This window comes from Rhinatrema bivittatum, chromosome 7, assembly GCF_901001135.1.
Source record: "Rhinatrema bivittatum chromosome 7, aRhiBiv1.1, whole genome shotgun sequence".
NCBI classification, from domain to species: Eukaryota; Metazoa; Chordata; class Amphibia; order Gymnophiona; family Rhinatrematidae; genus Rhinatrema; species Rhinatrema bivittatum.
In genome coordinates, this window is record NC_042621.1 from 249,653,957 (window position 1) to 249,669,066 (window position 15,110).

At 44.3% G+C, this 15,110-nt stretch overlaps 1 protein-coding gene across 3 annotated transcripts in view; it reads right to left on the reverse strand.

Moving 5' to 3' along the window:
* Positions 1-15,110, reverse strand: part of LOC115095822 (WASH complex subunit 2A-like) — a 257,808-nt gene that overhangs the window by 73,141 nt on the left and 169,557 nt on the right. For all 3 annotated transcript variants that reach the window (XM_029610022.1, XM_029610023.1, XM_029610021.1), the window contains exons 22-23: positions 8,994-9,167; positions 6,440-6,568 (exon numbers count right to left, since the gene is read on the reverse strand). In XM_029610022.1, coding sequence (XP_029465882.1) covers positions 6,440-6,568; positions 8,994-9,167 — 303 coding nt within the window. The remainder of the gene's footprint in view (positions 1-6,439; positions 6,569-8,993; positions 9,168-15,110) is intronic.

Consider the following 15,110-nt stretch of genomic DNA (forward strand, 5'->3'; position numbering starts at 1 on the left):
AGGCGCCCTCTCTCTCACAGGTACACACAGACACACAAGCAGGCTCCCACTCTCTCTCTCACAGTCACACACACAATCAGGCTCCCACTCTCTCTCTCTCTCTCAAAAGCACACACACAATCAGGCTCCCTCTCTCTCTCTCTCACAGGCATACACACAATCAGGCTCCCTCTCTCTCTCTCTCACAGGCATACACACAATCAGGCTCCCTCTCTCTCTCTCTCTCACAGGCATACACACACAATCTGGCTCCCTCTCTCTCTCACAGGCATACACACAATCAGGCTCCCTCTCTCTCACAGGCATACACACACACACACACAATCGGGCTCCCACTCTCTCAAAGGCATACACACAATCAGGCTCCCACTCTCTCTCACACAGGTACACACACACACAATCAGGCTCCCTCTCTTTCTCTCTCACAGTTATACACACACACACAAGCAGGCTCTCTCTCTCTCTCTCTCAGGCACACACACACACTCAATCGGGCTCCCACTCTCTCACAGGCACACACACAATCAGGCTCTCTCTCTCTCTCTCACAGTCACACACACAATCAGGCTCCCACTCTCTCTCTCTCACAGTCACACACACAATCAGGCTCCCACTCTCTCTCTCTCTCTCTCACAGGCACACACACAATCAGGCTCCCTCTCTCTCTCTCTCACAGGCATACACACACAATCAGGCTCCCTCTCTCTCTCTCTCAGGCATACACACACACAATCAGGCTCCCTCTCTCTCTCTCTCTCACAGGCATACACACACACAATCAGGCTCCCTCTCTCTCTCTCTCTCACAGGCATACACACACACAATCAGGCTCCCTCTCTCTCTCTCTCTCACAGGCATACACACACACAATCAGGCTCCCTCTCTCTCTCACAGGCATACACACACAATCAGGCTCCCTCTCCCTCTCTCTCTCACAGGCATACACACAATCAGGCTCCCTCTCTCTCTCACAGGCATACACACAATCAGGCTCCCTCTCTCTCTCACAGGCATACACACAATCAGGCTCCCTCTCTCTCTCACAGGCATACACACAATCAGGCTCCCTCTCTCTCTTCACAGGTACACACACAATCAGGCTCCCTCTCTCTCTTCACAGGTACACACACAAGCAGGCTCCCTCTCTCTCTTCACAGGTGCACACACAAGCAGGCTCCCTCTCTCTCTTCACAGGTACACACACAAGCAGGCTCCCTCTCTCTCTCTTCACAGGTACACACACACACAATCAGGCTCCCTCTCTCTCTCACAGGCATACACACAAGCAGGCTCCCTCTCTCTCTTCACAGGTACACACACACACACAAGCAGGCTCCTTCTCTCTCTCTCTCTCACAGGCATACACACACAATCTGGCTCCCTCTCTCTCTCACAGGCATACACACAATCAGGCTCCCTTCTCTCTCACAGGCATACACACACACACACACACAATCGGGCTCCCACTCTCTCAAAGGCATACACACAATCAGGCTCCCACTCTCTCTCACACAGGTACACACACACACAATCAGGCTCCCTCTCTTTCTCTCTCACAGGTATACACACACACACAAGCAGGCTCTCTCTCTCTCTCTCTCAGGCACACACACACACTCAATCGGGCTCCCACTCTCTCACAGGCACACACACAATCAGGCTCTCTCTCTCTCTCTCACAGTCACACACACAATCAGGCTCCCACTCTCTCTCTCTCACAGTCACACACACAATCAGGCTCCCACTCTCTCTCTCTCTCTCTCACAGGCACACACACAATCAGGCTCCCTCTCTCTCTCTCTCACAGGCATACACACACAATCAGGCTCCCTCTCTCTCTCTCTCAGGCATACACACACACAATCAGGCTCCCTCTCTCTCTCTCTCTCACAGGCATACACACACACAATCAGGCTCCCTCTCTCTCTCTCTCTCACAGGCATACACACACAATCAGGCTCCCTCTCCCTCTCTCTCTCACAGGCATACACACAATCAGGCTCCCTCTCTCTCTCACAGGCATACACACAATCAGGCTCCCTCTCTCTCTCACAGGCATACACACAATCAGGCTCCCTCTCTCTCTTCACAGGTACACACACAATCAGGCTCCCTCTCTCTCTTCACAGGTACACACACAAGCAGGCTCCCTCTCTCTCTTCACAGGTACACACACAAGCAGGCTCCCTCTCTCTCTTCACAGGTACACACACAAGCAGGCTCCCTCTCTCTCTCTTCACAGGTACACACACACACAATCAGGCTCCCTCTCTCTCTCACAGGCATACACACAAGCAGGCTCCCTCTCTCTCTTCACAGGTACACACACACACACAAGCAGGCTCCTTCTCTCTCTTCACAGGTACACACACACACACACACAAGCAGGTTCCCACTCTCTCTTCACAGGTACACACACACAAGCAGGCTCCCACTCTCTTCACAGGTATACACACACACAAGCAGGCTCCCACTCTCTCTCTTCACAGGTACACACACACACACACACAAGCAGGCTCCCACTCTTCCCATGTACACACACACACACAAGCAGGCTCCCACTCTCTTCACAGGTACACACACACACAAGCAGGCTCCCACTCTCTTTCTTCACAGGTACACACACACAAGCAGGCTCCCACTCTCTTTCTTCACAGGTACAAACACACACAAGCAGGCTCCCACTCTCACATACAGGCACACACACACACACACACACAAGCAGCCTTCCACTCTATCACACAATTGTGCCTCTGCTTATTCTTTGCCCCGCTGGCTTGGGCTCTGGCAACAGTCCGCAGCCCAGTCTCTTTTTTTTTTTTCACTTGGGTTCCGCTGGTGACCCTCAGCTGGCTTTTTTTTTTTTTTAACTTTGGCACCACCGACCTGAGCTCCGGTGGCAGCCCACACTCACAACTCTATTTTTTCATGTGGGCCCTGCCAGCGGCTGCTCGCAGCTGCCTCTGTTTATTCACTTAGGTCTCACCAGCCTGAGTTCTGGAGGTAGCCTGCAGCTGCGACAATCTATTTTTTCACTTGGCCCGCCAGTCTGGTGTCCAGTGGCGGCCCACAGCCAGTTTCTCTCTCTTCATTTCAGACCAAGGTGGGATGGGAGGAAAAAGCTGTGCACGATTGCACACGCATGCAGTTTAGAGAAAACACTGAGTGGAAATCACTGGAAAGAGAAAGTTAGTTTTGCTTAAGTAACCAGGGAAATATCCAGAGTCGAGAAGTTGAGGACATTATTGAAAGTGAGGTGGTGTGAGGATCCAAGTGGCTCAAAAGGGGGTTCTGACTGATGGACAATGGTGATAAGGTCCGAATGCTTCAATAAGCAGCCATGTTTTTAGCCTCTTCCTGAAGATGAGGGGATCAGGTGCAAGTCTGTTGTCCAGGGGTAATCAAATCCAGAGGGATGGGGGTGCTCCTGTGAAAGTTCTCTTCTTGTGCTAGTAGGCTGCATTTCTCTGGGGGCTAGAACTACCAATCAAGCGTGAGGCAGAGTGTGCAGAAGTCGGGAGGGGGTGTACGGAGAGAGACAGTCTTTCAGGTAGGAGGGAGCCAATCCTTGAGTGCTTTGAAAGCCAAGAAAATGATGCAATGAGATATTGGGAGCCAGTGTAGAGTTTTGAGCAATGACACACAAATTTATTGGTGGTGAGCAGGTACTGTGCTGCAGCATTTTGCACACTCTGTAGATGGTGGTTCAGCTTTTTTTTCAGAGTCCCCGATAACCAGGGAGCTGCAGTAGTCCAGGCATAAGATGATTTAAGCCTGGATGACTGTTGTGAAGTTGAGCTGTCGAATAGTGACCGAAGGTGACAAAGCTTGTGTGGCTGATAGAAAGCTGATTTTGTCACTGCCAGAATTTGGGCCTAGATCACGGACTTCATGGCTTGAGTTTGGTTCAGGAAAAGCCAGGCCGCTATGGATTCCAGGCAATTTGTTCAGATTGTCCTGTTCAGGGTTGGAGCCTAAGGGCACAATACCTGAAAATCGTTCACATAGGTGTGGTATAGAATCTGGAAGTCGCTGATTAGTTTACCCAAAAATGCCAGGGAAATACTGAAGAGTGTAGGGGATAGAATGGAGCCTTGTTGGAGGGAGGGAATGAGTGAGTGAGTGAGTGAGTGTGAGAAAAGGGTCAAGATGGTTTCACAGCTCAGCAGCTTGTAACAGCAAGGGTCTAAAAATCAGTTCGACAAAGCTTTGCTTTTCCCAAACACAGCTGCTCCTCCAAACATAGTTGTTGGGAGTGGACTGCCAGCTCCCTCTTGTAGGGAAAAGGACTGGGCTTTCCACACCTGGTTTAAACACCCCAATCTTATCCTACAGCCACACAGAGCAGTCCCTCTTTTTGTTTTTTTACTTTAATAACTTCCAAGGCAAAGAACTTTTACCTGACTACTCACTCGCTGGGCCACTGTTCTCCTCTGTCTGATTCCAATTGCTTTTCTTCCTGAAGCTCTGCCCTTCGCCTAATTTCCCACCTGGCTTCAGGGGTTTGGAGATCCCTTCCCTCCCCACTCTCAGGGACCCTACCCTCTAGAGAACCTTGGATTTCTGGAAGCTGTAATATTTTTCCTCTCTACCATGCCTAATTTTACTATGGAGGGTCCCTCAATGATAGAAACAGACCCTTACCACCCTCCAGGCAAGAGAATGGAAAGTACTTCCCATTATACTATTATTCATTTTGCAACTACATCTAAAGCATGCTAACTTCTTAAATGCTTAATTTTTTTTTAAATGACACCAAAAATAATGAAGAAAATATCACCTCTTAATCTAAGATATTTCAAAAACCATTTTACAATAAAAATTGAAATTATTATACCCCCAAATTCAGGTTGTTCTTGTGTCTTTATTTATTTAAAGTGGTAATTGCTCTAGAGAAAAATGGTTTTATGGAGGAAAGGAATGTTTCATATTTCATGTTATGGCTCCTACACTGGGTGCTGTCAGAGCTTTATAATCATTAATGATCTTCCTCCATCCACTCTTGTTTTTATATGTGTGTAGCATGCACAAAATGTGAAAGAAAATTTTCTATTAATTAAAAACAAGCTTGTTACCAGCTATAATCTTCATAATGGCATTGTTTGCTTTCCAGCCTTCAGTGCGAGTAACAACCTCTGCTCGTCTAAACCCCGTCTGAGCTGACTGATATTTATGTGGTTGTATGGATTGACGATTCGTCCAATCAGTGATCACGTTGCCCTCCTGTAACTTACGTGTTTTTAAATTAACGAACCCCAGTCAAGTTCCTCATTTAGACCCTCCGGTGTCTGTGTACGTAATGTGAAGATCCCAAATTCTTCACATTGATTTAACAACATTATGCGACTGCCCCCTCTTAATGATGGTTGAATGTGGTCAACGATGGTCCATTTTAATTCTGAAAAAACGTGTGTTTTGTACAGTGTGTGACTATAGGGGCGGTCAGTGTTTCCGTGTTCAACTTGGATTTGTGTTCATTGAGTTATTTTAATCTTCCTTGTTGTTCTTCCTTTATACACCTTAGGACAGGTGCAGATAATGGTATATACAACATGATCTGAATTGCATGTGGTGCTGGATTTACGTGTTACTTTATATCCAGTGATAGGATCAATCCACATGCTTCCATCAATGCTATTATGACAGTGTGTACATTGGCCACATTGATGGTGTCCTTGATCTGTGATCTGTATCTGAGGACGTGACTGTGCATGAATTAATTTCTCTTATATTAACGCCTCTAGTGGTCATGATCAACGGGGGTTCCTTGAATATTTCATGGAGCGCTAAAACTCGCCAATGTTGACGGATTGATGATGCAATTGTAGCTGTGGCTACAGATCACCGACTGGACGAATCGTCAATCCATACAACCACATAAATATCAGTCAGCTCAGATGGGGGTTTAGACGAGCAGAGGTTGTTACTCGCACTGAAGGCTGGAAAGCAAACAATGCCATTATGAAGATTATAGCCGGTAACAAGCTTGTTTTTAATTAATAGAAAATTTTTCTTTCACATTTTGTGCACGCTACACACATATAAAAACAAGAGTGGATGGAGGAAGATCGTTAATGGTGTGGGGGCCACAACATGAAATATGAAACGTTCCTTTCCTCCATAAAAACATTTTTCTCTAGAGCAATTACCACTTTAAATAAATAAAGATACAAGAACAACCCGTATTGGGGGGTATAATAATTTCAATTTTTATTGTAAAATGGTTTTTGAAATATCTTAGATTAAGAGGTGATATTTTCTTCATTATTTTTAGTGTCATTTGATAAATCCCTCTAGAATATTACAGTGCAGTCTTTATTTTTGGTATCTTACTCATTTTTTTTTTAAACATCAATTGTCCATGTATTCTCTGAAACAAGAGAAATGGAGAAAACAGAGCATTTTATTTCTAACACAACTGATAAAATTTTATACCAACCGCAGGCTTTATGGCACTGGCAAACAGGTCAACATCAGGGTCATTGTCTTTTTGCAGCTTGTGACTGAAAAGTAATTCTTCATCTTGAAAAACCCCAGTGCTCTTTGAGTGAGTGTTTTTCCCAAAGGGCTTGAAAATAAAGAAAAAAAAATCAATCTTTAATTAATAAGCTTACCCTCAACCGGTTTAATCTGTCAATACCAGATAAACTTATGGGGAAAAAAAAAAGCTAACAGTTTATGCAATGAAACAAACATGACAGCAGAAAAGACAGTATGGCCTATCTAGTCTGTCCATCTCTACCAGTCCATAAGTTCCCCTGTGCTTGTCCCATTTGAATTCAGATTCTAGGCACTGGGGACACGGATAAACTAGGAGGTTGTTCCATGCATTCACCACCCTCCCTGTAAATAAATATTTCCTTATTCTTGAGTCTACTTCCCTCTCACCTTCATCATTTAAGAACATAAGAAATTGCCATGCTGGGTCAGACTAAGGGTCCATCAAGCCCAGCATCCTGTTTCCAACAGAGACCAAACCAGGCCATAAGAACCTGGCAATTACCCAAACACTAAGAAGATCCCATGCTACTGATGCAATTAATAACAGTGGCTATTCCCTAAATAAACTTGATTAATAGCAGTTAATGGACTTCTCCTCCAAGAACTTATCCAAACTTTTTTTGAACCCAGCTACACTAACTGCACTAACCACATCCTCTGGCAACAAATTCCAGAGCTTTATTGTGCGTTGAGTGAAAAATAATTTTCTCCGATTAGTCTTAAATGTGCTACTTGCTAACTTCATGGAATGCCCCCTAGTCCTTCTATTATTCGAAAGAGTAAATAACCGATTCACATCTACTCGTTCAAGACCTCTCATGATCTTAAAGACCTCTATCATATCCCCCTTCAGCCGTCTCTTCTCCAAGCTGAACAGCCCTAACCTCTTCAGCCTTTCCTCATAGGGGACTGTTCCATCCCCTTTATCATTTTGGTTGCCCTTCTCTGTACCTTCTCCACATTCCAAAACCCCCTTTTCATTGAATGAGACCTACTTCCTGTGCATGTCTCTATCTTATCACTCCTAGCCCATGTTTACTCTAGGGTATACATGTTTAAATCTTTAAATCTGTCGCCAATGAAGGTCAACCTCTGAAATGCCTCCATCAGGTCTTTTTGAAGCTACAGTCTCTAGAACTGCACACAGAATTCCAAATGAGGTCTTATCAGGGACTTATACAGGGATACCACCACCTCCTTTTTGGTGCTGATCATTCCTCCACCTGCACACACAAACATCTTTCAGGCTTTTGCTGTCGTCCACTCCACCTATTAGGCCATCTTGATGATAGCAGAGATTATCTCTGCCACATCTCACTCTTGATTCATGCACAGAAGTTTTCCCCCTGTACTGCATCACTCCCTTGGGTTTTTGCACCATGCATTTTTTTTTTTTGCATTACATATTAACTGCCTTACTCTAGACCATTCCTCAAATTTTGCCCTAAGTTTTCCATATCTTCCTGGGTGTCTACTTTAGTTTCAAGAGAAAGGACCAGTTTTGGAACAACCCAAAGAGATGAATATGACTAAGGTACTATGTAGAAAAGTGCTGAATTTGGGTCCCAGAATAAGGGCTAACAGTTGGGCAAACTTTGGGCACCTCTGATGACCAAGGCGGCACAACCTCCAAGAAGCCTTCATTATTTTCCAGCAATCTTAACAACTCTATTAAATTAGAAAGTTCAAGAGCATGTATATATAAGCATATATCACCATCAGATCTCTTAAAACCAGTCCAAATGGTCCCTGGTTACCATCAAATATTTCCACAAGAGATGTGCAGCTTCAGAAGTGCATCTAATCTTTCTGACATGGGCAAGCCAAGATTGATGTGTTGCAAAGGTGGCAAGAATAAATTCTAGGATTGATGAGATCCAGTATATCATTCATAGGTACCCTCCTGTTGACTAGCTGAAAACATTTTAGTCTTGAGGAGACTACAGCAGTGCTCATGCAGTAGCTTCCGATATCAAATGGAAGGAGGTGTTTACAAATCATATGGTAAAATCTACAGTTGGGAGGCAACAGAACAATTTAGGGAATGGAAAGTCTTAAAAAAAAAATTCATTTAAAACAAACATGCATACTTAATTGCACAAAATAACATAGAGTACCATCTGTGCACTATGATTTAGGTTAACTTGCACAAACTTCAGTTAATTTATTTATTTATTTGCAGTTTTTATATACCGACATTTGTTTAGTAATCTCACATCAGTTCACAATTAACAGAAACATTGCAACTGTGCTAAATAAAATGAACATTTTTGTTTGTCTAAGACATACTGACTACTGCTTCAGAAATTCAATAGAGAGAAGCCAGATATTTGAATGCCAGTGAGGCCAAAAGCAGATGCAATATGGTTCCCATTCCATGCCCTGCTTTGACACTTCCAACTATGGACAAAAGACCAAATTCTAGAACCTCTTGTCTGGAAATATATGCTGCTAGGTAATCTTTCCTTCACATTTAATTCATTTTTTCATACCTTTGCAATTTCTTTTTGTGCATTTATAGTACTCGGTTGATTTTTCGTATCCTCTTCTTCCTCCTCTTCCTCAAAGAGGCTGAGAACATTTTTTGCCTTGCTTTTTGCTTCTTTATTTAATGGTGGTGAAACTGTAAACAGGTCTTCGCTTTTAATATCTTCCAGCACGGTGATCTGTATAAAACAAATACCAAAATTAACAACCTGAAAATGATCAGCTTAAAAATATGTGCAATTCTTTTTTTACAATTCATAACTTTTGGTCTGCAGTTTTTCTAGTTTCCTTTTCTGTGGAAAATCCTACTTTCTTGTTCTTGACAGAAACATTAAAACATCTAGTATATCTTCCCTTTCCCTTCCTTCCTCCAGTGAATATACTTTGAGTTCTTAATTCTTTCAGGCCGCTACAGAAAGGTGCATTTGGTCGAACGAACCTTTTGGCGCACACTTCAATGCTCATTTTCTGTGGACAAAAAAAAACAAAAAAAAAAAAAAAAAACTTACTGCCGATGAAGCAGGGAGTTTTGTTCACAGAAAACGGGCGTTTCCAAATAGGAGTACTGCTTAGCACCCTTGCATGGAAATGCCATGTAAATGAGGGCAGTAAGCATTATCCCTGATGCAGAGAGACTGCATCTGGACAGCATGCTATTTTTAGCGCTGGCAACTTAACTCCTGGTTAGAGCTGGAGTTAAGAGTCCAGCACTATGAAAAAAAAAAAGAATAAAAGTTTTAAAAATATTTAAAAAACTCTGGGTAAGTGCCAGCAGCCGCCACAACTTACCTGGATAATAAATGACTTATCCAGGTACGTTGTGGCGGCAGCAGGCACTTACCCTTAAGAAAGAACATAAGAACATCAAGCCCAGCATCCTCTTTCCAACAGGGGCCAATCCAGGCTACAAATACTTGGCAAATACCCAAACACTAAGTACCGTATTTTTCGCTCCATAAGACGCACCTAGGATTCAGAGGGGGAAAATTTAAAAAAAAAATTGTGCTAAACCGGCTCTGCGTCTGGGCGTCTTATGGAGCAAATTAGGGGAGTGCATAGCTTTTTTTTTTTCTCCCCATTTTGTTTTCGGGTCTGGGGAGGGCCATTTCGGTCCACTCCCCAGATCAGAAAACTTTTCTTTCTCTGGGAACCCCTCCCCCCCAAAAAAAAACCCCCATCCCAACCCTTTAAATTAACAACCCCCACCCTCCTGACCCCCCCAAGACCTGCCGACTTAATTTACTGCAACCCCCCACCCTCCTGACCCCCCCCAAGACCTGCCAAACGTCCCTGGTGGTCCAGCGGGGGTCCAGGAGCGGTCCAGGAACGATCTCCTGGGTGTGGGCCGTCGGCTGCCAGTAATCAAAATGGCGCCGACAGCCCTTTGCCCTCACTATGTCACTGAGACCAACCAATAGCAGCGGTCGGTCCCAGTGACATAGTGAGGGCAAAGGGCCGTCGGCGCCATTTTGATTACTGGCAGCCGACGGCCCACACCCAGGAGATCGTTCCCGGACCGCTCCTGGACCCCCGCTGGACCACCAGGGACGTTTGGCAGATCTTGGGGGAGTCAGGAGGGTGGGGGTTTGTTAGATTTTTGTGTTTTTTTTTTTATATTCGCTCCATAAGACGCACATACATTTTCCCCCCACTTTTGGGGTAAAAAAAGTGCGTCTTATGGAGCGAAAAATACGGTAGATCCCATGCTACTGATGCCAGTAATAGCAGTGGCTATTCCCTAAGTTAACTTGAATAGCAGTTAATGGACTTCTCCTCCAAGAACCTATTCAAACCCAGCTACACTAACTGCACTAACCCCATCCTCTGGCAACAAATTCCAAAGCTTAATTGTACATTGAGTGAAAAAGAATTTTCTCCAATTAGTTTTAAATGTGCTACTTGCTAACTTCATGGAGTGCCCCCTAGTCCTATTATCCAAAAGAGTAAATAACCAATTTGCATCTACTCATTCTAGACCTCTCATGATTTTAAAGACCTCTATCATATTCCTCTTCAGCTGTCTCTTATCCAAACTGAACAGCCCTTACCTCTTTAGCGGATGATAAACCAAAATGATAAAGCGGATGGAACAGCCCTTCTCTGTACCTTCTCCAATGCAACTATATCTTTTTTTGAGATGCAGTGACCAGAAGTATACACAGTACTCAAGGTACAGTCTCACCATGGAGCAATACAGAGGCATTATTATATTTTCCATTTTATTCACTATTCCCTTCCTAATAATTCCTAACATTTGTTTGCTTTTTTGACTGCTACAGCACACAGCCGATTTCAATGTATTATCCACTATGATGCCTAGAAAAGTTTCCTGGGTGGTAGCTCCTAATATGGCACCTACCGTCATGTAACTACAGCATGGATTATTTTTTCCTATATGCAGCACCTTGCACTTATTCACATTAAATTTAATCTCCCATTTGGATGCCCAATCTTCCAGTCTCACAAGGTCCTCCTGCAATTTATCACAATCTGCTTGTGATTTGACTACTCTGAATAATTTTGTATCATCTGCAAATTTGATTACCTCACTCATCTGATTCCTTTTCAGATCATTTATAAATATATTGAAAAGCATCAGCCCAAGTACAGAACCCTGAGGCACTTCACTGTTTATGCTTTTTCACTGAGAAAATTGACCATTTAATCCTACTCTCTGTTTCCTGTCTTTTAACCAGTTTGTAATCTACGAAAGGACATCTCCTCCTATCCCATGGCTTTTTAGTTTTCTTGGAAGCCTCTCATGAGAAACTGAGTCAAATGCCTTCTGGTTCACCTTTATTCACATTTATAACCCCTTCAAAAAAAAAAAATGAAGTAGATTTGTGAGGCAAGACTTCCTTTGATCTTTAGAATAGTTTCCACTATTTTTCCTGGCACTGAAGTCAGGCTCACTGGTTTATAGTTTCCCAGATCGCCCCTCGGGCCCGTTTTCAATATTGGGGTTACATTGGTCACCCTCCAGTCTTCAGGTACAATGGATGATTTTAATATTAGGTTACAAATTTTAACTAACAGATCTCAAATTTCATTTTTGAGTTCCTTCAGAATCCTGGGATGCATATCATCTGGTCCAGGTGATTTGCTACTCTTTAGTTTGTCAATCTGGCCTATCACATCATCCAGGCACAGTGATTTGTTTCAGTTCATCTTGGCTCCTCATCCTTGAAAATCATCTCCCGAACTGGTATCTTCCCAAAATCCTCATTAGTAAACACAGAAGCAAAGAATTCATTTAGTCATTCTGAAATGGCCTTATCTTCCCTAAGAGCCCATTTAACCCCTTGGTCATCTAGCGGTCCAACAGACTCCCTCACAAGTTTCTTGCTTCGGATATACTTTAAAAAATTTTTATAATGAGTTTTTGCCTCTATGGCCAACTTCATTTCAAATTCTCTCTTAGCCTGGCTTATCAATATTTTACACTTAACTTGACAATGCTTATGTTTTTTCCTATTTTCTTCAGATGGATCTTTTGTCAAATTTTTGAAGGATAAAATAGCCTCTTTCACCTCACCTTTTAACCATGTCAGTAATCGTTTTGCCTTCCTTCCACCTTTCTTAATGTGTGGAATACATCTGGACTGCGCTTCTAAGATTATATTTTTAAACAATGTCCATGCCTGTTGTACACTTTTAAGCTTTGCAGTTACACCTTTCATTTTTTTCTGTTTTCCTCATTTTATCAAAGTTTCCTTTTTGAAAATTTAGGGGTAGATTTTAAAAGGTATGCCCCTAACTAACTGGACGCCCAATCAGACATCCAACTAGGCTGAAAAACTGGGCACACAGCTGGACACACTAGCACAAACCGACTGAACTAAAGAGGGCAGCCTAACGCACAGGAAAAAAATGTGCAAAATGCCACAACAGCCTACCATGTGGCGAACAAGAAAAGCCAGAGAGCAGGGCCTAGCCAAAAGGCTGCTCAGCCTGCCAGGCTGCCCAGGTCTCCTAAGCTTCCCCAGAGGTGGGAACTAATGTCAGATCTGCGTGCAGAGAACAGAGACTGGAGGAATCCCTACAAAACTCCTCTCCTCTGTTTTTTGGTTTTTTTTTAAACTCCTTACCTGAGCTCAGCCCTTCCCAGCCGAGTACAGAATTGGTCTCCGGCTGTGGGGGGAAGGCTATATACCTTTACTGCCGCACTCAGCTTCCTGAACCCGCTTGCTTTTCAGTTGTTTTGGGTTTTTTTTTTTGTTTTGTTTTTTCACAGCAAAGTCCACGCTAAGTCATCTGCGGAAGGAAACCAAAGATATCACCTCAGGAATTCTGGACTGAGGGAGGGACCATAAGGTATCTCCATAGGCGAACAGGGCAAAATACATTTCCTTCTTTTCTTCTTTTAAAATTTTAAGAAATCCCCAGTAAGGAGATGCACATCCATCATCTGCTGGAGACGGAGAATATTGGCACCAGTCACTTTAATGGTGGTCAGATTTGTTTGACCCCTCTCAGGAAGCAGAAAACATCTGGATGGGTTGATAGACTGATGCCATCCACTTTGGCTCGGAAGCAGGCCAGCGCGGCCACCTGAATCTTGAGGGAGTTGAGAGACAACTCCTTCTTCTAGCTGTCCTGCAGAAATTCCAGGATCATGGGGATTTTGATTGTCCACGGAAGAATCTCGCGGTCCTCACACCAGGCTTTGAATACTCTTCATATTCGTATGTAAGCAAGAGATGTAGAGAGCTTGCGTGCTCGGAGCAAGGTGTCAATCACTGCCTTAGAGTATCCGCTCTTCTTCAGGCGAGTCCTCTCAATGGCCAGACCATAAGAGAGAATAGAGTCGGGTCTTCATGGAGGATCGATCCTTGCCAGAGAAGGTCCCTGTGTGGAGGTAGGCACAGAAGGTTCCCCGCAAGAAGTCTTCGCATGTCTGCGTACCATGACCTTCTTGGCCAGTCCGGGGCCACTAAAAGTACTAGTCCCCTGTGGTATTCTATCTTGCGGATATCTTGCGGATGATATTTGTCCACCTGAAAGTGGACAAAGCCATGGGGCCTGATGGGATTCATCCAAGGATATTGAGGGAGTTCAGAGATGTTCTGGCGGGTCCGCTGTGTGACCTGTTCAATAGATCCCTAGAAACGGGAGTGGTGCCGAGTGATTGGAGAAGAGCGGTGGTGGTCCCGCTTCACAAGAGTGGGAACAGGGAAGAGGCAGGCAACTACAGACCGGTTAGCCTCACTTCGGTGGTGGGAAAAGTAATGGAGTCACTGCTGAAAGAGAGAATAGTGAACTATCTACAGTCTGGAGAATTGATGGACCAGAGGCAGCATGGATTCACCAGGGGAAGATCCTGTCAGACAAATTTGATTGACTTTTTTGACTGGGTAACCAAGGAATTGGATCAAGGAAGAGCACTAGATGTCATCTACTTGGATTTCAGCAAAGCTTTTGATACGGTTCCGCACAGGAGACTGGTGAATAAAACGAGAAGCTTGGGAGTGAGTGCCGAGGTGGTGACCTGGATTGCAAATTGGTTGACGGACAGAAGACAATGTGTGATGGTAAATGGAGCCTTCTCTGAAGAGAGAGCGGTTTTAAGTGGTGTACCGCAAGGATCGGTGTTGGGACCGGTCCTGTTCAATATCTTTGTGAGCGACATTGCAGACGGGATAGAAGGTAAGGTTTGTCTTTTTGCGGATGACACTAAGATCTGCAACAGAGTGGACACGCCGGAAGGAGTGGAGAGAATGAGACGGGATCTAAGGAAACTGGAAGAGTGGTCGAAGATATGGCAGCTGAGATTCAATGCCAAGAAGTGCAAAGTCATGCATATGGGGAGTGGAAATCCGAATGAACTGTACTCGATGGGGGGGGAAAGGCTGATGTGCACGGAGCAGGAGAGGGACCTTGGGGTGATAGTGTCTAATGATGTGAAGACAGCGAAACAATGCGACAAGGCGATAGCAAAAGCCAGAAGAATGCTGGGCTGCATAGAGAGAGGAATATCGAGTAAGAAAAGGGAAGTGATTATTCCCTTGTACAGGTCCTTGGTGAGGCCTCACCTGGAGTACTGTGTTCAGTTCTGGAGACCGTATCTACAAAAAGACAAAGACAAGATGGAAGCGGTACAGAGAAGGGCGACCAGGAAGGTG